Source organism: Microcebus murinus, chromosome 12 (genome assembly GCF_040939455.1).
Source record: "Microcebus murinus isolate Inina chromosome 12, M.murinus_Inina_mat1.0, whole genome shotgun sequence".
NCBI lineage: Eukaryota > Metazoa > Chordata > Mammalia > Primates > Cheirogaleidae > Microcebus > Microcebus murinus.
In genome coordinates, this window is record NC_134115.1 from 90,259,124 (window position 1) to 90,285,467 (window position 26,344).

At 42.2% G+C, this 26,344-nt stretch overlaps 2 protein-coding genes across 5 annotated transcripts in view; both read right to left on the reverse strand.

Annotated features, from left to right (window-relative positions):
• The window catches only part of SETX (senataxin), a 78,946-nt gene extending 74,229 nt beyond the window's left edge, over positions 1 to 4,717 (reverse strand). The window contains exons 1-2 of the mRNA XM_012744093.3: positions 4,594 to 4,717; positions 3,592 to 3,703 (exon numbers count right to left, since the gene is read on the reverse strand). The gene's annotated coding sequence lies outside the window, so the exon portion shown is untranslated. The remainder of the gene's footprint in view (positions 1 to 3,591; positions 3,704 to 4,593) is intronic.
• A 7,617-nt stretch (positions 4,718 to 12,334) lies between these two features.
• TTF1 (transcription termination factor 1) overlaps positions 12,335 to 26,344 on the reverse strand; it is a 30,349-nt gene continuing 16,339 nt past the window's right edge. The window contains exons 8-13 of one of the 4 annotated variants that reach the window (XR_001148727.3): positions 26,172 to 26,261; positions 24,858 to 24,923; positions 23,325 to 23,410; positions 21,546 to 21,739; positions 17,778 to 17,826; positions 12,335 to 14,829 (exon numbers count right to left, since the gene is read on the reverse strand). Coding sequence is in view for 2 of the 4 variants with exons in the window: in XM_012744097.3 (XP_012599551.2) it covers positions 21,552 to 21,739; positions 23,325 to 23,410; positions 24,858 to 24,923; positions 26,172 to 26,261 (430 nt within the window). In the remaining 2 variants the exon portion in view is untranslated. Of the gene's footprint in view, positions 14,830 to 16,716; positions 17,827 to 19,287; positions 21,740 to 23,324; positions 23,411 to 24,857; positions 24,924 to 26,171; positions 26,262 to 26,344 lie in introns of those variants that run through there. The other 3 variants (XM_012744097.3, XM_012744096.3, XR_001148729.3) reach the window with 3 other exon arrangements.

The following is a 26,344-nucleotide window of genomic DNA, read 5'->3' on the forward strand; positions in this document are numbered from 1 at the left end:
GTTTGAGATTTTTCAATGAGTATCACCCTAAAATTCAGAGTACATAATCTTTGCTAATGGGTAATCAATAACATCTCGACAGAAATTATACTGCTAAGGCTTTTGTGGCATTATGTCAGTTTCTTAAATAAATTGTTTTTTAAAAATTCTCTAATTTCTTCTTATACCCATGATTAAGTAATTATATATATAAATGCCTAAGTATAACCAAGTACATGTATTTGTCTTGTGAGTTAATTTTTTAAATTTAGTATTATTTCTACTTATGCTTCTGAAGCATACTTTCTTCTTGTTTCTAAAAAGAATTTGGGTAGCTTTCAACCTTAAAATATAGAAAAGGACATTTAAAAGTGAGATTTCAAAAATTTTTGAGAAATCAAAACTTATTTAAAAGGAGTTTAATTTCACTAAGTTCTACACTAGGAGCTTCCTGCAAAGTAGAGTAAAAGGATAACATTATGAGTTTCCCAGTTCCCATCCAGATCAAAAAAAAAAAAAAAAGTGTGCAAGTTTAGCTGCAGAGTCCTACCCTTTCCTGACTTCCTGACACTAACTCTAATTTAATTACATTTCATTAATGCCTACCTTGTACAAGGGCACTGCAGACGAAAGAATGCCAAATAACATAACGCATAAGTTTTTTTGCTATGTTTTTGCAGAATATAAAATTATTTTATTCACAGAATTACTTATACCTAAAAGGCCAATACTGTAATACTAAAAAGTTAACAATTTGAGCCAGGCGCGGTGGCTCACGCCTGTAATCCTAGCACTCTGGGAGGCCGAGGTGGGCGGATTGCTCAAGGTCAGGAGTTCAAAACCAGCCTGAGCAAGAGTGAGACCCTGTGTCTACTATAAGTAGAAAGAAATTCATTGGCCAACTAATACATATAGAAAAACTTAGCCGGGCGTGGTGGTACATGCCTGTAGTCCCAGCTACTCGGGAGGCTGAGGCAGGAGGATCGCTTGAGCCCAGGAGTTTGAGGTTGCTGTGAGCCAGGCTGACGCCACGGCACTCACTCTAGCCTAGGCAAGAAAGCGAGACTGTCTCAACAACAACAAAAAAAAGTTAACAATTTGAGAAAGCTGTTTTTTTTCCTGTGATCTGATGATTTGATTCAATGCAGAAAGTGAACTTAAGAAGATTTAAGAATAGAAAGTGAAACTCCACAGAGTTTCATTTCTCAAACATCAATTTTTTTAATTTTTTTTGAGATAGAGTCTTACTCTGTACCCTGGCTAGAGTCCCGTGGCATCAGCCTAGCTCACAGCAACCTCAAACTCCTGGGCTCAAGTGATCCTTCTGCCTCAGCCTCCCAGGTAGCTGGAACTACAGGCACGTGCCACCATGCCCGACTAATTTTTTCTATATATTTTTAGTTGGCCAATTAATTCCTTTCTATTTTTAGTAGAGACGGGTCTCACTCAGGCTGGTTTAGAACTCCTGACCTTGAGCTATCCTCCCGCCTTGGCCTCCCAGAGTGCTAGGATTATAGGTGTGAGCCACCACGCCCGGCCAATTATTGCTTTTAAATGACTGTGAATCCTGTAAGTTTTTGTACAACTGGGTTCCTCTTGAGGTCTATTTTGTAAATTCCATCGGACTATAACTGCTTGGAATCATTACTGAACCACAAATGGAGTGTCCAGACAATACCCAAGCTTCAGGACAGAAATAAGAGCACCTCTCCACGGCCAGGCATGGTGGCTCATGCCTGTAATCCTAGCACTCTGGAAGGCTGAGGCGGGTGGATCACTCAAGGTCAGGAGTTTGAAACCAGCCTGAGCAAGAGTAAGACCCCATCTCTACTAAAAATAGAAAGAAATTAATTGGCCAACTAAAAATACATAGAAAAAAATTAGCCAAGCATGGTGGTAGATGCCTGTAGTCCCAGCTACTGGGGAGGCTGAGGCAGAAGAATTGCTTGAGCCCAGAAGTTCGAGGCTGCTGTGAGGTAGGCTGACACCACAGCAGCCTCAGGCAACAGAAGCTGGGCAACAGAGTGAGACTGTGTCTCAGAAAAAAAAAAAAAAGAGCACCTCCCTAAGCACCAAAAAGAGAGCTGATTTGTCAAAAACATATGATGCTTTACCCGAGGGATAGCTGTAATCTTCACAGACTGATCTTCAGAATATCAATTCCCAATACTAGCTAGACACAAACTTCAAATAGCAATCCCTGTCCTCTACGCTTCCCAGCAAAACATCTTAAAAAAGTAATTTAGATTTACTACCTCCCACTTCTTTAGAACCTTTGCACTTGGCTTCTACCCTTACAATCTACTGAATGTTTTCACAAAAGTTTCTAATAATCTCTGTATTACCAAATCCAATAGGTTCTTCATTTGGCTCCTCTAAGAGAAAATGCTGACAATGCTTCCCTTAGCTATAACACACCATTTTCCTGACATTTCCTTTACACAGACTCCTTCACAATCACCTCTTCCTATGTTCCCCATCTAAATATCAAAAGTTTCCAAAGGCTTATCCTGAGAATTCTAACCTCTTCATCAATACTCTCTTTCTGGGTGAACTAATTCAAACCACTGCTTCTACTACTACCTATATTGAAACTTCTCAAAGACTAAGACTATATCATAAAACTCTTAATGCAATGCACCATGTTCCAACCACTCAAGAAATGGCAGCCTAGCCTAGAACTCCAGATAGATATATGCTATATCCAACTGCATACAGTATATCTCTACTCACATGTCTGACAGGAACCTCAAGGTAAACATGACCAGAACAGAACAAAGTCCTTCCCTTAAATCTGTTATTCATCCTCTATTCCCTTCTCTGATGGCATTGCTATCCATTCACTTTTCAGACCAATAACCCAGGCATTATCCCATATATTTTGTCTCCTCCAGCCTCCATATCTGAGTTAAATAGTTTCTACCTCAATTACATCTGTACTTCTCAGTGCAACTACCACTACCTTAGTTTAATACATTTTCATTATTTGCCCAGATTACTGAAGAAGCCTAAATGATCTCTCTGCCTCTTGTTTGATCACTACCAATTCTTTCTCCAAAATGCTGCCAGAAGCTAAGGCACAAGCTGGACCTCACAAGCGCAAATGACTTCTCCACAGTTTAGGGATTAAATTCAAATTGTTGAGCTCAATACACAAGGCCCTCCATGATCTGGCTTCAGCATCATCTCTTGCTATTCCCCCACACTTATTTCCCTTCACCTGCTCTTCCTAAATAGACTCATGATGTCTGCCATTCCCTGCCTCTATGAAAGTTCATCTACCTTGAACACGCACCTCTCTGCCTGGTTCTTACCTCTGAATACACATCAGACTCACCTCAGACACTATTTAATAAAATGTAGACGATGAGATTCTGTTGATAAAATTTAGTTTCACTTTTAAAGAACTCCACTAAGTGATTCTGATAGAAAGTTGGATTTGAGAACACCAGTGTGCAACCCATCCGAGCGTCATCGCGTCTGGAGGCTTGTCTGACCCATCCTCTCTTCCATTCTCTTTGATGATCTTCTCTATCCCCTCAGAACCTGTTATATGTTTTTAACATTGCACTTACCTTGGTGGTCTGAACTCCCATTTACAAAAATAATTACCTGGGCAAATGGCCTACAGAAAAGTGATCCTCTCAATCGAGATTGCTGGGCTTATTTGTGAATGAGCATTTGCATTCATATATACCCAGTCTTTGGCCTCAAAAGAACATTTCTGAAATTAAAAAGAAACAAAAGTGGCTTTTACACTCTTTACCTCATCTGAGCTCTATATCAATCCTATAAAATATAGACAGATATTGCCAACTGATGAGGAAGCCCAGAAAAGTTAAGGATAGACAATTTGTCTGTAGACACACAAGTAACAAATGAAGGGTAAAAGTGCAATTCTGACTCCCAGTTCCACACGGGACTGTCCCCACTCAAGGAATAGCTAGGCACTTAGTCAAAAGTTTCCCAAATTACCAAGCGCAGGTAACACCAATCCTATCGTCCTCCTAGTAGGGGGATGCTTTTCCCCTACAGCCGTCGAGCCCGTCTCACTCGGGGTTGTGCGAATCTTGGGCACATCCACCGCTCCCCGAGGGTGGGCAGGGCAGACAAAGCCCCTGCGGGCGGCTGGAAGCGCCCCAGCCCCTTCGGGCAGGGCAGGGAAGGCACAGGCGGCCAACGGGAGAACCAGACTCTCCAGAGGGAGAGATGCTGGGGCCAGAGGTAGGAAGGGCGGGAGGTAGGAGGGGGCGTCAAGGGGACGGACACTTTCCACAGCGAGACCTCCCTCCCACTCATCCCCAGCAACTACGCAGTGCCCACGGCAAAAACAGCTCACACGAGACCGCAGCGGGAAGGGAAAGGGGGCCCAGCGCCCGGGCCCCCGACGTGCAGGAACGGCAACAGTGCAGCCCGCCAGCCGACTGCGGGTGCTCCCGCCTCCGGCGCCGCGACCTCAGCCCTCCCGGAGAAGCGGCCCAGCGCGCCGCCCCTCCCCCACCCGCCCGACCTCTCGCGCCGCGACGGTTACTCGACGCGATCCCGCGTGCACAAGCTGCGCGCGCGCCCACGCCCGCCCGGCCTGCAGTCTCGAGCCCGCCGCTCTCTCCTTACCCCGCTCAGCTTCGCGACAGCCCCTAGCCCACCTCCATGCCTTGGCCCAACAGCCGGCCGCGGGCGGAAGTGCGAGCCTGCCACCCGGGCGCCCAACCCACAACCGCGGCGAGGGCAGGCCCCGCCCCCCGCGCGGCGTCCGCCGTCCACAGGCCCCGCCCCGGCCGGTGCCTTCTTGTTTTGGTGCGCCGAGGGGCGGGGCGTGGAAAGAGGGGCAGCGGGGCGCCGCGGGCCAGTCCGGGCGCCGGCCGCTGGCGTCACTTCCGGGCCTCTGGGGCCCGTCCAATCAGGAGTGCCCGTCAAGTGGCAGGGGAAAAGTTTGCCGCTGAGCCGTGACTTCCTCCGGGCTGGGCGGCCCAGGCTGCGGCTAACCTGGGAAGGGATGCGGGCCTACCCTCCCGCCGTTTCCGTTGCGTCTTTTTTTCTTCTCTTTTCAACGGCTCAGGTGTTTCAGCGGGTGTGTTAAAGGAAATCTGATTTCCTTTAAAGACCACCTAAAATATACTGTAACTTATGTGAACACGGAATTTGGAGGGAATATATATATTACAGAAAAGGGATACATTAAGTATTGTAAAGAATACAAGCGAGGGGGAGCAAGGGCAATATACGTAATCTTAACATTGTACCCCCATAATATGCTGAAATTAAAAAAAAAATACAAGTGATACACGATACCACGAGTAAAATGCACTGGAAAGCCTACCCACTTTTTTAACGCCTACTACTGACCCAGGTGATGAGGCATCACCACTATTTTACACTCTTAGTAGCGGAGAAAGGAAAACAAAATAATTACTAGCAGTGATTCATGCTATAAAGAAAAGAAGATTGGGAACCAGTGATAATTGTCAAAGAAGAAAAAGAAAGAAAGAAAAGAAGAGGCTTAGGTGCACCCGGCTCAGGTTGATCAGGGACAGTCTTACCGAAGAGAACCTCAACTCGAGTATGAGAGGAAGCAAGTCAAGGGAGAACTGGGGGAGACACCCCCGGGGAAGGAACATTCCAGTAAAGGGGCGTGGCTTGTTGGAAGGGCGTGTTGTCCGTTACTGGAATTTAACAATCTGGGGATTCCTAGCGAAGGAAGAGAAGACCGTTATTTTCGGGTTTTGTTTTTCTCCACCCTGTGAAATATTTTGGCCACATTCAAAGAAAGTGTTTAAATAAGAGAGTTACAAAAATGTTTCAAAACTATACTGTGTTATAATTTGTGTATGTATCCTTTTAAAGATAATACATTTATATAATACTTTTGAAAAAGGACTTGAATGGCTACTGAAAAATTTTAAATGTATGTCCTTGGAGAATTTGTGACATAGATTTAGCTGTATATTCCTTAAACTGATTTTATTAAAGTATTAATGTATATGAAAAAATATAAATGCCAAGCTACTCACCACTCTGTATAAAACAGTGTATAAAACATTACCCTGAATTCTGAACAGGGAGATTGAACTAGTAAACATGATAACTCACGCCTAGGCACCAAGATAGTTTTATGGGCACACAAAATGTTTTGACTTCTTATAAATGTCAGGAAAAAAAGCGAAAGTTTAGGTTGAAGAAAATGTTTTAATATATAACATTAATATATTTATCGTTATACCAACAATCATAAAATATCATTTTTATTATTTTTTTATGGAGAAAAGTGTCACGAAGGTGTAAGTGCCTAGGGTAAACAAAAGTCATATAATTTCATCTTGCCTCTGCAGTTCTCTATGGGCCTTACCTTATAATCTTCTCACATTTGTTTTTATCTGTAAACATATTAATAAGTTTTGCATACTTTAAAATTTTTGATATGGAATTATACTGAATGCGTTTTTCTGCAAATTGCTTTTTACACTCAACATTGTGTCGGGAGATTCACTGATCCAAGGTACATTCAGAGATTGTAGAGCCCAAGCTTACCCAATTTGTAGGATGTTCTTAAACAGAAGCACTGCAAGAAGATATGTGAAGGCAAAATTAGAAACAAAAATTAATACTTATTTGGAATGAATAAATAAGTACAAATCACAGATCTGTAAAACTGACAAAACTGGCATGGTATCTCATGCCTGTAAATCCCAGCACTTTGGGAGGCTGAGGCAGAAGGATTGCTTGAGGCAGGGAGTTCAAGACCAGCCTGGGCAAAAGCGAGACACTGTCTTTAAAAATTTTTTTAAGTGAGCAGGGCATGGTAGCACACCTGTGTAGTCCCAGCCACTTGGGAGGCTGAGGCAAGAGGATTGCTTGAGCCCAGGAGTTCCAGGCTGCAATGAGCTACAATGGCACCACTGCACTCCAGCCTGGGCAACAGAGCAAGACCCTTTCTCTATTAAAAACAAAACAAAACTGACAAAACCCACAAACAAACAGAAAAAAAATAGCATAACATTTAAACTGCCAACACAATTTGATAAAAGTTAACATATTTTGGCTGCATACACTTTAATTACCTCAATTAACAATAAGACATAAGATAATTTTCTTAGAAAGATAATTGTCCTTTCTCTAGCAAGATTGAATATATTTTATTAAGAATTTAGAAAAGTTTCCATCAAATCCCTGTAATCCCAGCACTTTGGGAGGCTGAGGCAGGAGGATGACTTGGGGCTAGGAATTCAAGACCAGCCTGGGCAACATAGTGAGATCCCTATCTCTACTTAAATAATAATAATAATAATTTAAAAATTAAGTGTGGTGGTATGTGCCTGTAGTCCCAGCTACTCCCGAGGCTGAGATAGGAGGATTGCTTGAGCCCAGGAGTTCAAGGCTACAGTGAGCTATGACCTCACCACTGCACTCCAGCCTGGATGACAGAGCAAGGTCTCAGAAAAGAAAGAAAAAGAAAAGTTTTTTCCAAATTAATGGTCTAGTTTGATAATGCTGTGTAAGCTTTCTTCCACACATGAGCTGTAAGATTTAGAGCACTTAGTTTCCTGGTGAGATAATTGAACCTGAGTACTCTGAATTAGTGGCACTCAGTTACCAGGTCATTACAGATGTTCTCATTTTCAGATACATCTTGTGATTTTATTTGTCAGTATTTTATATAAAAAATGAAATTTTACCTGTAATCCTAGCTCTTGGGAGGCCGAGGCGGGCGGATTGCTCAAGGTCAGGAGTTCAAAACCAGCCTGAGCAAGAGCGAGACCCCGTCTCTACTATAAATAGAAAGAAATTAATTGGCCAACTGATATATATATAAAAAAATTAGCCGGGCATGGTGGCGCATGCCTGTAGTCCCAGCTACTCGGGAGGCTGAGGCAGAAGGATCACTGCAGCCCAGGAGTTTGAGGTTGCTGTGAGCTAGGCTGACGCCACGGCACTCACTCTAGCCTGGACAACAAAGCGAGACTCTGTCTCAAAAAAAAAAAAAAAAAAAAAAATGAAATTTTAGTAATTTTCCCAGTTTAGTCAAGTCACTCACTTGTCTATGTTATTTGGATTATCACCAATCCAAGAGCTTATTGCTCATTATTTTTATTTGAAAGGATCACTTCTTGATGAATTAATTAATTTTTGTTACAATAATTTTCATTGATTTTGTCATCAGTCATCTTCACTCTTGCCACATCTTCCATTAATTTCATCATGTTTATATAATTTATATACAGCCAGGCACGATGGTGGGTGCCTGTAGTCCCAGCTACATGGGAGGCTGAGGCAGGAGGATCACTTGAGCCCAGGTGTTCAAGATCAGCCTGGGCAATATAGAGTGGTCCAACATACAAAAATAAATCAATATAATATACCATGTCAGTGAATGAAGGAAAACAACCACATGATCATCCCAATCAATGTGGGAAAAACATCTCCTTTCACAAAATCCAACATCCTTTCATGATTAAAAAAAAAACACTCAGAAAACGAGTAATAGAAGGGAATTTCGTCAAATGATAATGGGCATCTATGAAAAACCCACATCTAACATCATACTCAATGGTGAAAGACAAAAAGCTTTCCTTTTAAGATGAGGGACAGGACAAGGATGCCCACTTTCACTGCTGCTATTCAACATTGCTCTGGAAGTTCTAGCCAGAGCAATAAGGCAGGAAAAAAGAGTACAAGGCACCCATATTGGAAAAGGAAAAGTAAAATTATACACACAGATGACATGATCCTTTATGTAGAAAATCCTAAAAAGAGTACAAAAAACTACTAGAAATATTAAATGAATTCAGCATACTCACAGGGCACAAGATTAAGTCTAAAAACTCAGTTTTTTTTTTTCAACAAATGGTGCTGGGAAAACTGGATAGCCACTTGTAGAAGGCTAAAGCAGGACCTACACCTTTCACCTCTCACAAAAATCAACTCACGCTGGATAACAGACTTAAACCTAAGGTACGAAACTATTAGAATTCTAGAGGAAAATGTTGGAAACACTCTCCTAGACATCGGCCTAGGCAAAGAATTTATGAAGAAGTCCCCAAAGGCAATCACAGCAGCAACAAAAATAAATAAATGGGACATGATCAAACTAAAAAGCTTCTGCACAGCCAAAGAAACAGTCATGAAAGTAAACAGACAACCTACAGAATGGGAGACAATTTTTGCATCCTATGCATCCGATAAGGGGCTGATAACTAGAATATACTTAGAACTCACGAAAATCAGCAAGAAAAAATCAAATAACCCTATTAAAAAGTGGGCAAAGGACTTGAACAGAAATTTTTCTAAAGAAGACAGAAGAATGGCCAACAAACATATGAAAAAATGCTCAACATCTCTAATCATCAGGGAAATGCAAATCAAAACCACAATGAGATATCACTTAACTCCAGTGAGAATGGCCTTTATCAAAAAGTCTCCAAATAACACATGCTGGCGTGGATTCGGAGAGAGAGGAACACTCCTACACTGCTGGTGGGACTGTAAACTAGTTCAACCTCTGTGGAAAGCAATATGGAGATACCTTAAAGCGATACAAGTGAATCTACCATTTGATCCAGCAATCCCATTGCTGGGCATCTACCCAAAAGATCCAATGACATTCTACAAAAAAGACACCTGCACTCGAATGTTTATAGCAGCACAATTCATAATTGCAAGGCTGTGGAAACAGCCCAAGTGCCCATCAATCCAAGAATAGATTAATAAAATGTGGTATATGTATACCATGGAGTACTATTCAGCTCCAAGAAATAACAGTGATATAGCACATCTTATATTTTCCTGGTTAGAGCTAGAACCCATACTACTAAGTGAAGTATCCCAAGAATGGAAAAACAAGCACCACATATACTCACCAGCAAACTGGTATTAACTGAGAAGCACCTAAGTGGACACATAGGTACTACAGTAATAGGGTATTGAACAGGTGGGAGGGGGGCGGGGGGCGGGTATATACATACATAATGAGTGAGATGTGCACCATCTGGGGGATGGTCACGCTGGAAACTCAGACTTGTGGGAGGAGGGGGGAAAGGGCATTTATTGAAACCTTAAAATCTGTACCCCCATAATATGCCGAAATTAAAAAAAACACATGATCTCACTATATCTCTTGTATTTCTATATACCATTAATTAACAACCACAGAAGATATTTTAAAAACAATTCAATTTACAATAGCATTCAAAATAATACAATGCGTAGGAATAAATTCAGCCAGGGAGGCAAAAAGCTGTCTATATGCCTTTTATCTTGTTGAAGTAAATTCCTTCTATCCCCAGTTTTTAAAGAGTTTTTATCATGAAGGGATGTTGAATTTTATGGAATGCTTTTTCAGCATCAGTTGAAATGGTCATATGGTTTTCGTACTTCATTTTGTTGATATGATGTATCATCATTGATTGATTTGCATGTGTTGAACCATCTTTGTATCCCTGGGATGAATCCTACTTGATCACAATGAATAATATATATATATATATATATTTTTTTTTTTGAGACAGAGTCTCACTTTGTTGCCCCAGGCTAGAGTGAGTGCCTTGGCGTCAGCCTGGCTCACAGCAACCTCAATCTCCTGGGCTCAGCGATCCTACTGCCTCAGCCTCCCGAGTAGCTGGGACTACAGGCATGTGCCACCATGCCCGGCTAATTTTTTTTTTTTTTGTATATATATTTTTAGTTGGTCAATTAATTTCTTTCTATTTTTGGTAGAGACGGGGTCTCGCCCAGGCTGGTTTCGAACTCCTGACCTTGAGCAATCCGCCCGCCTCGGCCTCCCAAAGTGCTAGGATTACAGGCGTGAGCCACCACGCCCGGCCTTTTTTTTTTTTTTGAGACAGAGTCTCACTTTGTTGCCCAGGCTAGAGTGAGTGCCATGGCGTCGGCCTAGCTCACAGCAACCTCAAACTCCTGGACTCAAGCAATCCTCCTGCCTCAGCCTCCCGAGTAGCTGGGACTACAGGCATGTGCCACCATGCCAGCTAATTATATATATATATATATATATATATATATATATATATATATATATATATATTAGTTGGCCAGTTAATTTCTTTCTATTTATAGTAGAGATGGGGTCTTGCTCTTGCTCAGGCTGGTTTTGAACTCCTGACCTCGAGCAATCTGCCTGCCTCGGCCTCCCAGAGTGCTAGGATTATAGGCGTGAGCCACCACGCCTGGCCTGATGAATAATATTTTTAATGTGTTGTTGAATTTGGTTTGCTAGTATTTTTTTTGAGGATTTTTGCATCTATGTTCATCACAGATATTGACCTATAGTTTTCTCTTTTTGTTGTATCTTTCTCTGGCTTTGATATCAGGGAAATACAGTCCTTGTAGAATGAGTTTGGGAGTATTCCCTCCTCCGCAATTTTTTAGAATAGTTTAAGTAGGTGTTAGTTCTTTGAATGTTTGGTAGAATCCAACAGAGAAGCCATGGGTGCTGGGCTTTTCTTTGATGGGAGACTTTTTATCACTGCTTCTATTTCATTACTTGTTATTCGTTTATTTAGGATTTGGATTTTTTTCCTGATTCAATCTTGATAGGTTGTATGTATCTAGGAATTTATCCATTTCTTCTAGGTTCTCCAATTTATTGGCATATAGGTGCTCATAGTAGTCGCTAAAGATCCTTTGAATTTCTGCAACATCAGTTGTACTGTCTCCTTTTTTATCTCTGATTTGATTTATTTGGGTCTTCTCTCTTCCTAGTCTGGCTAAAGATGTGTCATTTTATTTATCTTTTCAAAAACCAAACTTTTTGGTTCACTTTTTTTGTTTCAATTTCAGTTATCTCTGCTCTGATCGTTATTATTTCCTTTCTTCTACTAATTTTGGGTTTGGTTTGCTTTTGTTTTCCTAGTTCTTTTAGATGCATTGTGTTATAGTCTGAAGCACGAGAAAAGACCACCTTAAAAACCAAATTGGACCAAATTGTGAGTCTTTATTTACTGGCCAGGACTACTCCTGTCCTGCAGAGTGGCAGACACAGAAAAGTTGTGATGAGAAGGGAAAAACAGCCCCTTTTTAAAGGCAAAAAAACCACACTCTAAAATTATAATTAGCAAGCACTTTTACAAAAGCGAGAGAAAACATTAATCTTTTTTTTTTTTTTTTTTTTTTTTTTGAGACAGAGTCTCACTTTGTTGCCCAGGCTAGAGTGAGTGCCGTGGCATCAGCCTAGCTCACAGCAACCTCAAACTCCTGGGCTCAAGCAATCCTCCTGCCTCAGCCTCCCGAGTAGCTGGGACTACAGGCATGCGCCACCATGCCTGGCTAATTTTTTCTATATATATTAGTTGGCCAATTAGTTTCTTTCTATTTACAGTAGAGATGGGGCCTCGCTCTTGCTCAGGCTGGTTTTGAACTCCTGACCTTGAGCAATCCGCCCGCCTCGGCCTCCCAGAGAGCTAGGATTACAGGCGTGAGCCACCGCGCCCCGCCTAGCATTAATCTTATGTTTCTATCTTGTTTTAGCACAATGGGGGGGGGGGGTTGGAGCCTTGAGATGGGTTTTGTAGGAGTCACCAGCTGCAGCCAAGATTCAGCCGAGAGGAAGCCTCTGAAGTACCCTAATCACAGACAACATCAATCTTAGTTGAAGTACATCCTGCATCCTGCGATCTAAGCCCACGCGCATTTCGCCAGGTACTTAGAGCATGTCGGGTGCCTCAGGGGTCCAGGGCGCTTCGACCCTGGACTAGTGGCTGTATCTTGTGGGCAGCTGTGCCAGGCACCACCACCCTTCTCCTTAGTTTCTAAACTTAATTACCCTAGCAGAGGCCAGATGGCAGGTGCGGGGTCAGATGAGGGTCAACTGAAAATTTCCCACTCTCCTAAGCAAGCAAGCAAGCAAGCAAGCATAATACAGAAGCTGATGGCTAGGTTATTGACCTAGGCCCTAACTCATTGTTTGTTTATTTGAAGTTTTTCTACCTTTTTGATGTGGGCACTTAATGCTATAAATTTTCCTCTTCCTACTGCTTTTGCCATATCCCATAGGTTTTGATATGTTGTGTTTTCATTTTTATTTGTTTAAAGAAATTTTTAAATTTCCATCTTAATCTCTTCATTGACTGGTCATTCAGGAGCATATTGTTTAATTTCCATGTGTTTGTATAGTTTCCAATGTTCCTCTTGTTATTGATTTCTAGTTTTATTCCATTGTGTTCAGAGAAAATACTTGGTATGATTTAAATTTTTTTTTTAATTTTTAAGACTTGTTTTGAAGTCTATCCTTGAGAATGATCCATGAGCTGAGGACAAGAATGTGAATTTTGCAGCTTTTGGATGCAATGTTCTGTAAATATCTATTAGGCCTGTTTGGTCTATAGTGCAGATTAATGTCAACATTCCTTGGTTGATTTTCTGCCTGGATGATCTGTCCAATGCTGAGAGTGGAGTGTTGAGGTCTCCAGAGATTATTGTATTGGGGTCTATCTCTCTCTTTATCTCTGACAACATTTGCTTCATATATCTGGATGCTCCAGTGTTGGGTGCAAATATATTTGGAGTTTTTATATCCTCTTGCTGAATTGACCCTTTTATCATTATATAGTTATCCTCTTTGTCTCTTTTTACAGAGCAGGGCGGATTGAGCAGGAGGGAGGAGCGGCACAGCAAGGGGGAGGGAACACCAGCCGATGCCATCTTGGCACCATGGGAGGGCTGGGAGGGAGCTGCCTGAGCTAACTCTTTAGTCCCACGCCCAGTAAATTATGACTCGGGTTTCTGAATGGCCTCTCCTGGCAGCAAACTCAATTTGTGCCAGAGGAAAGCCCCAGTCATAGCAAGGCTATGTGTGGCAAAATCAGATAGAGGGCTTGAATGTGCAAGAACAGCTGGCAGGGGCCTTAGAGACAGTCAAAAGGAATGGGAGAAAAAGCTGCCCCAGACTGACTTTTTGTAAAGAAGTACCTTGAAAAGAACATTGCCCCAAATTGCAAAGGATTCTGGGTGGCAGGAAGCCTCCAGGAAAGCAATTAATGTTTTTGTTAAGTACAGGACTCAGATGGCAAAGGAGGGGACCCAGAGCTCCCTGCTTCCCAAAGTCCTCACAGGAGCCCTGGGCAAAGCTGACAGTGGGGATTCAATTGGCACTAGCTGCATGGACAGAAGCAGTAAAGGGGCCCCTGCCTCAGGGTGCCACCCTGATCCCCAGCATCAGCCATGCCTGCTGCTCTGCAAGCCAGGCAGGAAGTGGCAAGGGAGGGGCCGGGTGGCAGTGAGGCAACCGCAGACCAGAGGTGGCTGAGAAACTGGTCGCAGCAGGACCAGGAGGCGGACCTGGGCGAGCAGCAGGAGCTCACCTCTGGGGGTGGCCGCCGAGCTCCTGCTGGAGGAATGCCAGGGCCTGGTGAAGCGGACAGGAGACTGCCATTGTGCTTTGAAGGTCAGGCCTCAGCAAGCCTGCACATCATTACAGCACTGGCAAGAAGAAAGCTACCAAAAATAAGGATATTAAGTATGCCACCAAAATAATGGCCCTAATGCAAGCTGTGGCTGAGCCCAAGCTGGTGGCCAACATGACAAAAAAGCAAATCAGGCCACTGCTAAGGAGGCTGCTGGAGGTGCTCTGTTCCTCTGGACCTGACACCCGGCTAGATTTAGCTCCCCGTTGAAACTAAAGACTGGGGCTCTGACCTTGCAGTGGCACAGCTAAGTGGAGACAGAGTTCTCAGGGACTCGTCTCCTACCCAGAGCTTTGGTTCTGCCTCTTGTGAGGCACCTGCATGAATGCACATGCAATAGTGGAAGCGAATCCATCTCAACCTACCTGTAAATTAGCAGCAAAGTTTGATGTTACTGTTCCAACAATATTGGACCATTCGAATCGGCAAGGAATGGGTTCTGCGTGAATTAAACAAGTGTCAAAAGGCAAATCATCTCGAAGCTTGCCTTTCTTTGCTGTCACAACATAAAGGTGAACCATTTCTACACTATATCGTTATGTGTGTTGAAAAATGGATTCTTTTTGACAATTGCCTGCATTTAGCACAATGGTTGGATAAACAACAAGTGCTGAAACACAGTCCTAAACTGAATATTCATCAAAAAAAAAGACAACGGTGTGTGTTTGGTGGTCCAGCGCTGGTATTATCCACTACAGCTTCATGAAATCTCATCAATCAATTACAGCGGGTTTCTACTGGAACCAATTGGATGAAATAATAAGGATGCTTGCGATTAAGCAGCCAAGATTGGCTAATAGAGACAGGCCAATAGACAACGCTCCCTCACTTGTCACACAAACAACGCTGCTCAAACTACAGAGGCTGTGCTTGGAAACTCTCTGTCACCCACAGTATTTACCTGACCTTGCACTAACTGACTACCACTTCTTCCAGGCTTTGGAACACTTTTTGCAAGGAAAAATATTTAATTCTCAACAAGCTGTGGAAAACACCTTTTGCAATTTCATTGCCACTCACTCTTCAGGCTCCTTCACTGCTTGCATAAACAAGCTATCATTAAGATGGCCAAACTGTGCCATAGTTTAGGTGCATACTTGATTAATTGCATTGCTTCTTGAGATATAATAAACTGCACTTTTCATTCAAAAGCAGACATTTCGGCCGGGTGCTGTGGCTCACACCTGTAATCCTAGCACTCTGGGAGGCCAAGGCAGGCAGATTGCTCAAGGTCAGGAGTTCGAAACCAGCCTGAGCAAGAGTGAGACCCCGTCTCTACTATAAATAGAAAAAAATTAATTGGCCAACTAAAATATATATATAGAAAAAAATTAGCCGGGCATGGTGGCGCATGCCTGTAGTCCCAGCTACTCGGGAGGCTGAGGCAGGAGGATCGCTTGAGCCCAGGAGTTTGAGGTTGCTGTGAGCTAGGCTGATGCCACGGCACTCACTTTAGCCTGGGCAACAAAGCGAGACTCTGTCTCAAAAAAAAACAACAACCCCCCCCCCAGACATTTCATATTTAATGACCTAGTAATTTGCTGGCAAATGAGGAGGTTGGCATACTCCTGTCCCAAAGTACCAACATTCTTGGGGGCCTTTGTTTATAAGGACACTAGTCCCATCCGTGAGGACTCTGCCTTGATGACCTAATCACCCACCAAGTCCCCCCCCCCATCCCATTACATTGAGAGTTAGGATTTCAACGTATCAATTTGTGGGGACACAAACAGTCAGTTTATAGCAGTGCCTTTGCAAGTGATAGCCCCTCAAGTCTCAGTGGTAGTAGCTTTATGGTAAAGTCACCTCTCTGCACTCATCAATCCATTCATTTTCTCAACAATTTTTTTTTTTTTTTTGAGACAAGGTCTCACTCTGTCGCCTGGGCTAGAGTGCTGTGGTGTCATCACAGCTCACTGCAACCTCCAACGCCTGGGCTCAAGTGATCCTCCTGCCTTAGCCTCCTAAATAGCTGGGACTTAGGCATGTGCCACCATGTCCAGGGGGTCTTGATCTTGCTCAGACTGGTCAAGAAATATTTCCTGTTCATCTACTATTTGCCATATAGGGGATAGCAATGAAAATATCATTGTCTACAATTCTGATGTGTCATTGTTGTTGTAAATGAAGAGTCTTTAATATGTTTCTGTTTCATTTGTCTATCTTTGCACCAGTGCTACACTGTTGTAATTACCGTAGATTTATAATGACTCTTCGTGTTTTGCATGTGGATATTTTCACCTTGTTTTCATTCAAGATTGTATTTGCTACTTTTGGCCATTTGCTTTCCCATATAAATTCTATTTTTTTTTTTTTTTTTTTTTTGAGACAGAGTCTCGCTTTGTTGTCCAGGCTAGAGTGAGTGCCGTGGCGTCAGCCTAGCTCACAGCAACCTCAAACTCCTGGGCTCGAGTGATTCTTCTGCCTCAGCCTCCCGAGTAGCTGGGACCACAGGCATGCGCCACCATGCCCGGCTAATTTTTTATATATATATCAGTTGGCCAATTAATTTCTTTCTATTTATAGTAGAGACGGGGTCTCGCTCTTGCTCAGGCTGGTTTTGAACTCCTGACCTTGAGCAATCCGCCTGCCTCGGCCTCCCAAGAGCTAGGATTACAGGCGTGAGCCACAGCGCCCGGCTCATATAAATTCTAGAATTAATTTATTGATTTTCCTAACAAATCCTATTGATACCTTACTTCTATTATATAGAGTCTATAGATCAATTTGTGAAGAATATCTTTACAATTATTGTTAGAGGCAAGGACCCTCAAAGACCCTCAACTCCCCTATGACTCGTCCTACGCACGGGCTTCGCCCTGGAAAATTCCAGCTATAGCTCCGAGAAGAATGCATTCCATGACGTGCTGACCACGGAATGCTCCAGGGAGTACTGACTGCAATTGTTCCCGACCACCTGCCAGGTTGGGGTTGAGTAATCAGTCACAAACAGCTTTGATACCGATAAGACGATGATTGGGGCTGATTAGCCCAAACCCAAGACTCATCGTCACCCCACTCTATTTTTCTGTTTCTACTTCCTTGTTTCTGTATGCTTATAAAACCTACTAAGAATCCAAGTAAAGTAGACCTTGACAACCCTTTGCTTGGACTCGTTCCTTTCTCTCGCCCATCTCTTTCAGGCACGGTCCCCCTTGACCCCACGAGTAACAGAAGGTCCCTCGGGTCGGGACAAATTATCTTCCAATCTATGAATATAGTATAGTCTCCCAGTTATTTGTCTTTTAAAACTTCTGTCAATAATGTATATTTTGTGTTTAGAAATATTATATCATTAGGGCGTTATATCTTTTTTATAGCAAGTATTATTTAAATAAATTATACAAGGCAGCGGTAGCTTTTTAAAAATCAAGTACTAATACTTACCCATGTTTTTGTTTACTCGAAATGTTATATCAGTTGTAAAAACCATCTCCTGTTACCAAGGAAAAAAGCAGAAAACTTACTGAATTTAATACTTTAAAAAAGTCCCAATTCTTAAGGTAAATAATATCTGAAGTAGAAAATATGCAAATTTTAACGTTGTTTTTATGGTTTATGTACATATATTATCTGGCCTCTTTTATAGGAAACCCACCTAGAAGTTTGTCACTTTCATTAAGCATTATAAATAAAGGCAAGAGCAAAATGCCCTCAATAAAAATATTGTATGCAACAATTATAAATATCAGAGATGTTTTTTGGTGATTGACAGTTATCTGCTACACAATAGAAAACAAAATACATTTGCTGGGTCTTTCAGATTACAGCTGCCCAGTGGCATCCAAAATACAATTTCTCATAAATATAAGCTGCAGTAAAATCCACTTAATAATTAGTTTACATTCATCCTTTTTTCCCCTTTTATTCCTTTTCTCTTCCTGTTCCATCTCACAGTGACACTATGTTATTAAAAGCATTAAGTATTGGGCATTTATGCCTCAAATGAAGACATCATGAGTACTTTAAAGTGCTGTACAGCTCTCCTATAAAAATGATGGTTTGTGGTCATAATGACCTCAAAAGGTAATTATATTCAAATACTCTGACATATGGTTTTTTAAGTTAGGCAAATGTGAAATGCTGAAAATTATAAACAGCCATTCCCTGTGTAAGTTTACAGTACAGCAAAACTGAGGCGATGGATCTTCCTTTTCCATTAACACAGCCAGCGCACAGGATGCATACCGAATCAAAGAACTTTGGAGATACAAATGCAAAGAAAGCAATACCTTTGCCAAGTCACGAAAGTTTGCCAAATCAACATAGGGGTGGGCTGATGGAATCAATGGATTGTCTCAGCGAGGCCAAAGATTGCCAGTGGCATGCATTTCAGGAAATAAACAGGAAACAGTGTTTGGAAAGTACTGGATTGTGTAGCCTCCAAGAAAATAGGTCCCAAGTCAGCTCTCATATCTTTAGCTCCTAAATAATACCTGGCTCACTGCAGGTGGCCAGTAGTGTCTGCTGGACTGAAGGTAATGTTGTGGAGTGAGTGGTTGTCTTGGTCTGGTTAAAACACTCATTTTCTACCTACTCTGCATGCTGCAGTCTTGGGCCTCTTTGTTGGGGAATGAAGTCAGTGAAGACGAATAGCTGAAATGCACTGTGACCGACAAGGACAAAATGACCAAGCACTGGGCCAAGAACACCAATAATGCGCAATTAAGGCAGGTTAAACACAATTTTATTTGTTCCTCAGGCTTCTCTCTTGGAGGCAGGTATTGTTTTTCCTCTTTGCCTTTGTTCACTCTCTGACTCATTTTGAGTCCTCCTCCACCTGCTGCCAAGTATACACAGTGCCCTTTTCTCATCCCAAATTGGGGTGGCTCCTCCCTACAACCTACCACCTACCCTGCTCCTGGGCCACACTTCACATATTCAATTTATCTGCATGTTCTTTTTTTTTGAGACAAGAGTCTCACTTTCTTGCCTGGGCTAGAGTGCTGTGGGGTCAGCCTAGCTCACAGCAACCTCAAACTCCTGGGCTTGAGTGATCCTCCTGCCTGAGCCTCCCAAGTAGCTGGGACTACAGGCATGCACCACCATGCCTGGCTAATTTTTTCTATATATTTTTAGTTGGGCCAATTAATTTCTTTCTATTTTTTTTTAGTAGAGACAGAGTCTCGCTCTTGCTCAGGCTGGTTTCAAACTCCTGAGCTCAAATGATCAGCCCGCCTCACCTGAATGTTTTTTTCTTCTGAATTTCTGGGTTCCTATGTATAAAAAGGCTGGCCTAAGATTTGTATGCTATGCTGCCTTTTTCTTTATTTGAGGTGAGAGGCATGGGAGACATGGGTGAGAAAGTTATATAAATAAAACTTTTATGAAGTACACAACAAACATTGGGTAAAATTTATAGCACAGGTAATTACTCACAGGCATGCACATTTGTGGGTTGCTTCCTCAGAGTCCATTCACCCCTTATTCTGCTAATGGGACCCTGATATTCCACTGGAGTATTTTCCCTCTCAGCCCTTCGAGGGATGCTGAGCTAAATTCCAGCTCCAGAGCCGAAATGAGGGTCGAAGCCAATCCTACCCTCCCGGCTACAGCAGTGGTTGAGAGTTGGGTGTGAGCTTTCTTTTGGGTACTAGACACAAAACCCGAGACTCAAGCAAGAACTAGTGGAAGAGCCCTTTCTTCCTCTGAAAGGGGACAAACTGCTGAGATGTGGCTATACGAGGGCATGCCCTGGTAGCCAAGGGACCACCTTGTGTGGACTCAGGATAAAGTGGACTCTGCAAAGGGAGGGCAGAGAATCAGCAAGAAACCACATCTGTGGTGACTCCAAGTGGCTGGATGGACACTTAAAACTAGCAATATGTCTGGACTCTCAGTTTTGAGAGCCCATAGATTCCTCAGGTCTATCTGAGTCTGCTTTTCCGATACCTGCAATCCAGAGTTCTAGCCCATAAACTCATAACCCCACTGCCCAGAAAGAACAAGTTGACATTTTTAGTTTATTTCTTCCCATATATTTTAATGCATCTATATACATAATCAGCTTCCTTTACATTTTTACTTTTATAAAATTGAGAAAATATATACTCTTCCAAAGTATTTCGGTTATTAATACTGTTAACAATATTATCATCAAATCTATCGTGATCATTTTTAGTTACTATCTACTATTCCATTCTAGGAATATACCATAATTTAACAAATTTCCTATTTAGGAACATTTACACATTTTCTGTTTTTCTATTATAAACATTCATTTTATACACTAGTTTTATTACTTCTTTAGGATAAATTCCTAGAAGTACAGTTGCTGGGTCACAGAATATATACACTCTTCTGGCTTTCTATCTTACCAAATTGTCCTCTAAAGGAACATCAAATTTATATGAAGTTCTTCTCGGCTAGAAATACCTAGTGGTTTTGCTTTCCTGATTGACAGAATAGCCAACCATTAAAATTAACCTTGAAAATCTGACAGGAATGAGTTGTTCTTGAGGCTGACACAGCACCTTTCAATTAGTCTAACAAAGCTGGTTTTTCTACAAGCAATGTAAGAGACTGCTGGTTTTTTGTTTGTTTTTCCAGTTGAACACCAGATAAATTCAGTGACTTGCTTTGAGAGGACATCTTATGTGAAAAATACCTGTCTTTGAACACTGGAATCACACTCAGGAAGACGAAATGCACAAACTATGATAAGTACAAGGGAATAGAGACCAGTTTGAAGGAACGGCAGATCCAAACTTCCACAGAACACTCGTCCAATACATACATACACTGAGAACACTGGAACGACAGAACGGCATACTTTACGAGAACTATTGACTTTCTCACTTTTGCTCAGCATACATACAGTTGAACCCACAAAACGAAATGCTCACAGGATGTGACTGGACCCTCTGCAGCAATGAGAGGGACTTGGGATACTTTGCTTTATAAAAACATTGATTGTAATTATTTTCAACAGAATGGTACAAAAATATTAAATCAGTTCAGCTCCTCGTTCTTTTCACATTCAAACAGACTTTAACATGAGCAAGTTCTTAATGCACCACAATGGAAGTTATGATTCCATACCTTTTCCTCTGGCCACTGTACATCCTTTATTAAACATCAATACTGAGAATAGCTTTACTGACACATGTATATAAGTGCAACCAAACTGATATAAAAAGGACAAGAAATAGTAACCTTTGCTTAACTTTCTTCTGAGTCTTCCGAGTCTATTCTGCCTCCCTCACTGTCACTGTAAAAGATGTCTTTAAGCAGGAAAACTTGCTTGGGTGCTGCAGGAGTCTGGATTTTATTGCATTTTGTCTCCATCTTCTTTTTTAACTTTTCTTTAAATAAAGGTAGTCTAGTCTCATAAAGATAGTCGATGATCTCTACAGAAAAGAAATTTAATTTTGAATTTATTTGTCTGTACAAAGCCTCTTAACAACGCCAAAGGATACAGGATAACGACACCGCACCACTCCTGTTGTTACTATGTCTGAGGTCCCAAACTAGTTGGTTTATTCATATTTACTTATTCAATCCTCACAAAAATCCTATAAGGTAGGCACTATTTTTAATGCTTTTTTTTTTTCGAGACAGAGTCTCACTTTGTTGCCCAGGCTAGAGTGAGTGCCATGGCATCAGCCTAGCTCACAAAACCTCAAACTCCTGGGCTCAAGTAATCCTGGTGCCTCAGCCTCCCAAGTAGCTGGGATTATAGGCATGCGCCACCATGCCTGGCTAATTTTTTCTATATATATTAGTTGGCCAATTAATTTCTTTCTATTTATAGTAGAGACAGGGTCTCACTCTTGCTCAGGCTAGTTTCAAACTCCTGACCTCGAGCAATCCTCCCGCCTTGGCCTCCCAGAGTGCTAGGATTACAGGTATGAGCCACCGTGCCTGGCCTAATGCATTTTTCAAATGAGGAAACAAAGGCATAAAGACGTGAAGAAACTTGCCCAAGGTCATGGGGTTAATAAGGATTCAAACCTAGGCAGTGAACACAAAGGATTTCGTCACACACTGCCAGGTGCGACATCATCCAAACCAGTGGTGTAGGGCTGACCCCGAGAGACCTCTCGCTAAGCTTTTAGAGAAAGTCCAGACTCTGGACTCAGTCCTGAGATTAGTATTCGGGAGGTCTAGGATGAGGCCCAGGAATCTGCATTTTTAACGAGTTGCTCACATAGCTATGAGGATCTGAGCTTGGGACTTATATATCTAAACTACCCACAAATGGCTACAAAAAAGGAATCAAGCACCTTATACTCTTTCTGGAACAGTGTGTGTACACATGTGTACATACTACATGGTATGTGTGTGCACCCATGTGTCACATGTGGTATGTGCACATGGGTGTGTGCTAGTAACCATGATGGCAATACCAGCAGCACTCAGTCATCTACTAAGTCACTAAGTTTCAAGCCCTATGCTGAACATATCTTATCTCATTTAGTACTTTTGAAAGTCCCGTCAGGTAGGGGTTATAATTTGCCAGTTTTCGCCATTTTATTTTATTTTATTTTGAGACAAGAGTCTCACTTTGTTGCTGGGCTAGAGTGCCATGGCATCAGCCTAGCTCACAGCAACCTCAAACTCCTGGGCTCAAGTGATCCTCCTGCCTCAGCCTCCCAAGTAGCTGGGACTACGGGCATGTGCCACCCTGCCCGGCTGATTTTTTCTATATATTTTTAGTTGGCCAATTAATTTCTTTCTATTATTAGTAGAGACGGGGTCTCGCTTTTGCTCAGGCTGGTTTCGAACTGCTGACCTTGAGGTATCCACCCGCCTCGGCCTCCCAGAGTGCTAGGATTACAGGCGTGAGCCACCTCGCCCGGGCCCGTTTTCACCATTTTACAGTTGAGAAAGCTGAGGCTCCAAGAAGTTAAAGGCCCTTGCCCAGGTGACTCACACGACCAGCAAGTGGCACCAAAAGTCGTGTTAACGGTTACAAACCTCAAGAATACTGACCTGGAAAAGTCTTCTTCTGCCAAAAGGGAACATAGGTAGCTTTCAGCTTGTAAAATTTAGTTTGAACATAGGATGGAGGAACATCACTTTAGAAAAGATTTAAAAAAAAGTAAGTTTAAAAATTTATCATTTCAGTGCTGTGCAGTAAGTACATTTATTAAGGTGAGGTCTAGAGATACAAGTAGTTTTCTCATCTGGAACACGAAATCATTATGTGATTTCACCATTAACATGTGATAAAAATACGACACATATGAGATGCTGACCTTGCACTTGGCACTACCCTCAGTGCTTTACACAATAGATCGTCACGAAACCTCAATGGCAGAGCGGCTACTCTTCTCCCTCATTCAGGAGATGAGGAAACTGAAGCCCAGAAGTTGCCCGAGACCACACAGCTATTAATATTAAGGGATGGAGCTGGGACCTCAAGTGGCTCATCTGGCCCAGACCCCGCACCCATCACACTGTGGATACCTAATACTTGTCAGAATTCAAAGGCAGGTGCTCCCTGATTTTTATCTTGCAAAGCTAAAACAAGCAGACGCTTATGATGTTTTGCTACATTTTCAATTACAATTACATTTCAATGAACAATAAGTGGGACAGAAACATTTTCAATTTACAATTAGAGAGGGAAACAACTAAATCTTAAATTGTTTTTTAAAGTAAAAATCATTAAACTTTCGGGACACATTTTCTTAATAAAAGCATGTCTTTTTTTCAATAATTAATCTGGTTACCGACCCCCCCCCCCCCCCCCCCCCGCCTGCAGCCGCCTAACCAGTCTAAACCCTTCCTGATGGACCAAGAGCAATGTCACACCAGCAGCCATACTTCTGAAAGCCGGCCAGGCTGCAGGAGCTTCACGCCACCATCCACCTGTCAAGACTAAGGGCCAAACAATCCCTCCGCATGCTAGCCTGCATTCTTCCAAACTGTCAACACCGGCAAGGGCAAAGGCAGAAGAACCTTACAGATGAAAAGACACTCAGAATCGCCTGGGAGCTCTGGAAAATCCTAGCATCCAGGCTCCACACCAGATCAATTCCATTATCCTCTCTGGGTGTGGCACTGGTATCTTTAAAAAGTTCCCCAGATGATATCAACGTGCAAGCTGGCCTGAGAATCACTGAGCTAGAGAATTGGTAGAGTGTCAGAGCTCCAAATTGGGTACACAGAGGTAACTGGAAATCCCGTGATCTTTGGAGAATGTGCAATGATCTACTTGACACACACAAAAAAGAAGAAAAATGAAAACCATACCTAATTAATGATCTATTTAATGTCATGAAAACCTTATCTACTTAGCAGCTCAGAACCTTTAAGTAGCTTGCTTCTTAAACTTGGCTTTTACTCTGCACTGTATATCGAATTGGTTTCCTAGCCAACAGGAGGAATCTTAACCACAGCTTACATAAAATTCCATAGGCAGCATCAATTTCAGTCCTGTCTTTAAAATCCGATAGGCAGTCATTTATAAAAAGTCATCTTTATCTTTTAATTAGCTTAATATTAAATAAATGGTCTTACCCTACAGCATTAGCAAGATCTTCCCAGTCTATTTCATTAGCATCTTCTACATTTACTTCATACAATCTACGAGAAAAAATAAAAATTAAATTTTTAAGCAAAAATCAGCACGATGGACATCTTCATGGACTCCTGGAATATCAAGAGCTAGAGGGTGCCAGCACTTTCACCCTGTGCCAGCTCCCTCATTATACCCACAGTGAGGTCACCTTTCCTAGCCCAAGGTTACTCCAAGGTCACTGAGTTAATGGGCTACGGAGACGGGCTGAGAAAACGTCTCTCTTCCGCCTGAGCCCTTTGTGTCTCCCACCAAACCACGCTGCTCTCTCACAGTGAAAAACACAACTTTGCCCTTCAACACAGACACATCGTAATAGTATACCTGTACCCATCACTTACTATGTGACAGACGCTGTGTTAAGACCTTTATGTGCACGAATTCACTTACGGTAACCCTCGCCACCAACTGATGAGGTCAGAGGGATCAGCCCCATTTCATAGACAAAGATATGGTGCTGGCCGGGTGCGGTGGCTCACGCCTGTAATCCTAGCACTCTGGGGTGGCTGAGGTGGGAGGATCACTTGAGGTCAGGAGTTCCAGACCAGCCTGAGCAAGAGCGAGACCCCATCTCTACTAAAATTAGAAATATGAGCTGGGTGTTGTGGTGTGCCCCTGTAGTCTCAGCTACTTGGGAGGCTGAGGCAGGAGGATCGCTTGAGCCCAGGAGTTTGAGGTTGTAGTGAGCTACGATGATGCCACTGACTCTAGCTGGGGTGACAGAGCAAGACCCTGTCTCAAAAATATAAAATATAATAAATAAATAAATAAAATAGTCCTGTATCTCCCTTTCTCTTATAACACTCTAGACACTTCGGGGAGGACTCTGCATGGACTAGGTACTCAAAGACAAAACCAAAGACCAAGCAACAGTGGATACCAACAAACTTGTACTGGAGAACAGAAGGGCTTTGTCTGAATTATTTACCTCTACTTTCCAATGGATATAAATAACTCTTATCCATACTGAAAGATTGAAAGACTAAAATAACTACGTTTATTGAGTACATATATGTTTTACACACATTATTTCATTTTATCCGTCTGACAACACTATGAGGTAGACACCATTACGATCCTCATTTTAGATTAATAAACTTAGAAAGGTAGGTCGCATGCCCACAGTAATACATGTAGAAAGTGCCAGAACAGGGCTTTGAACCTTGGCAATCTCACTGCAGAGTCCGCAGCACTAGCAACTACTCTTTGGCCAGAGAGCAGAACAGTTAAAACAGCATCCATTTCTATTCCCGCACCTTTCAATGAGGTTGATTTTGGCTTGCAGGGCATTAATTCCATGGTATATATTCCCACCATTAGTCATCCTCTTGGTTAGAATTTCCATCCTACATTAAAAGAAAGAAAAATACAGTCTACTTTTGGGGCTAAAGTTTCTGTTAACATTTCATATATTTTTATCATTTAAATT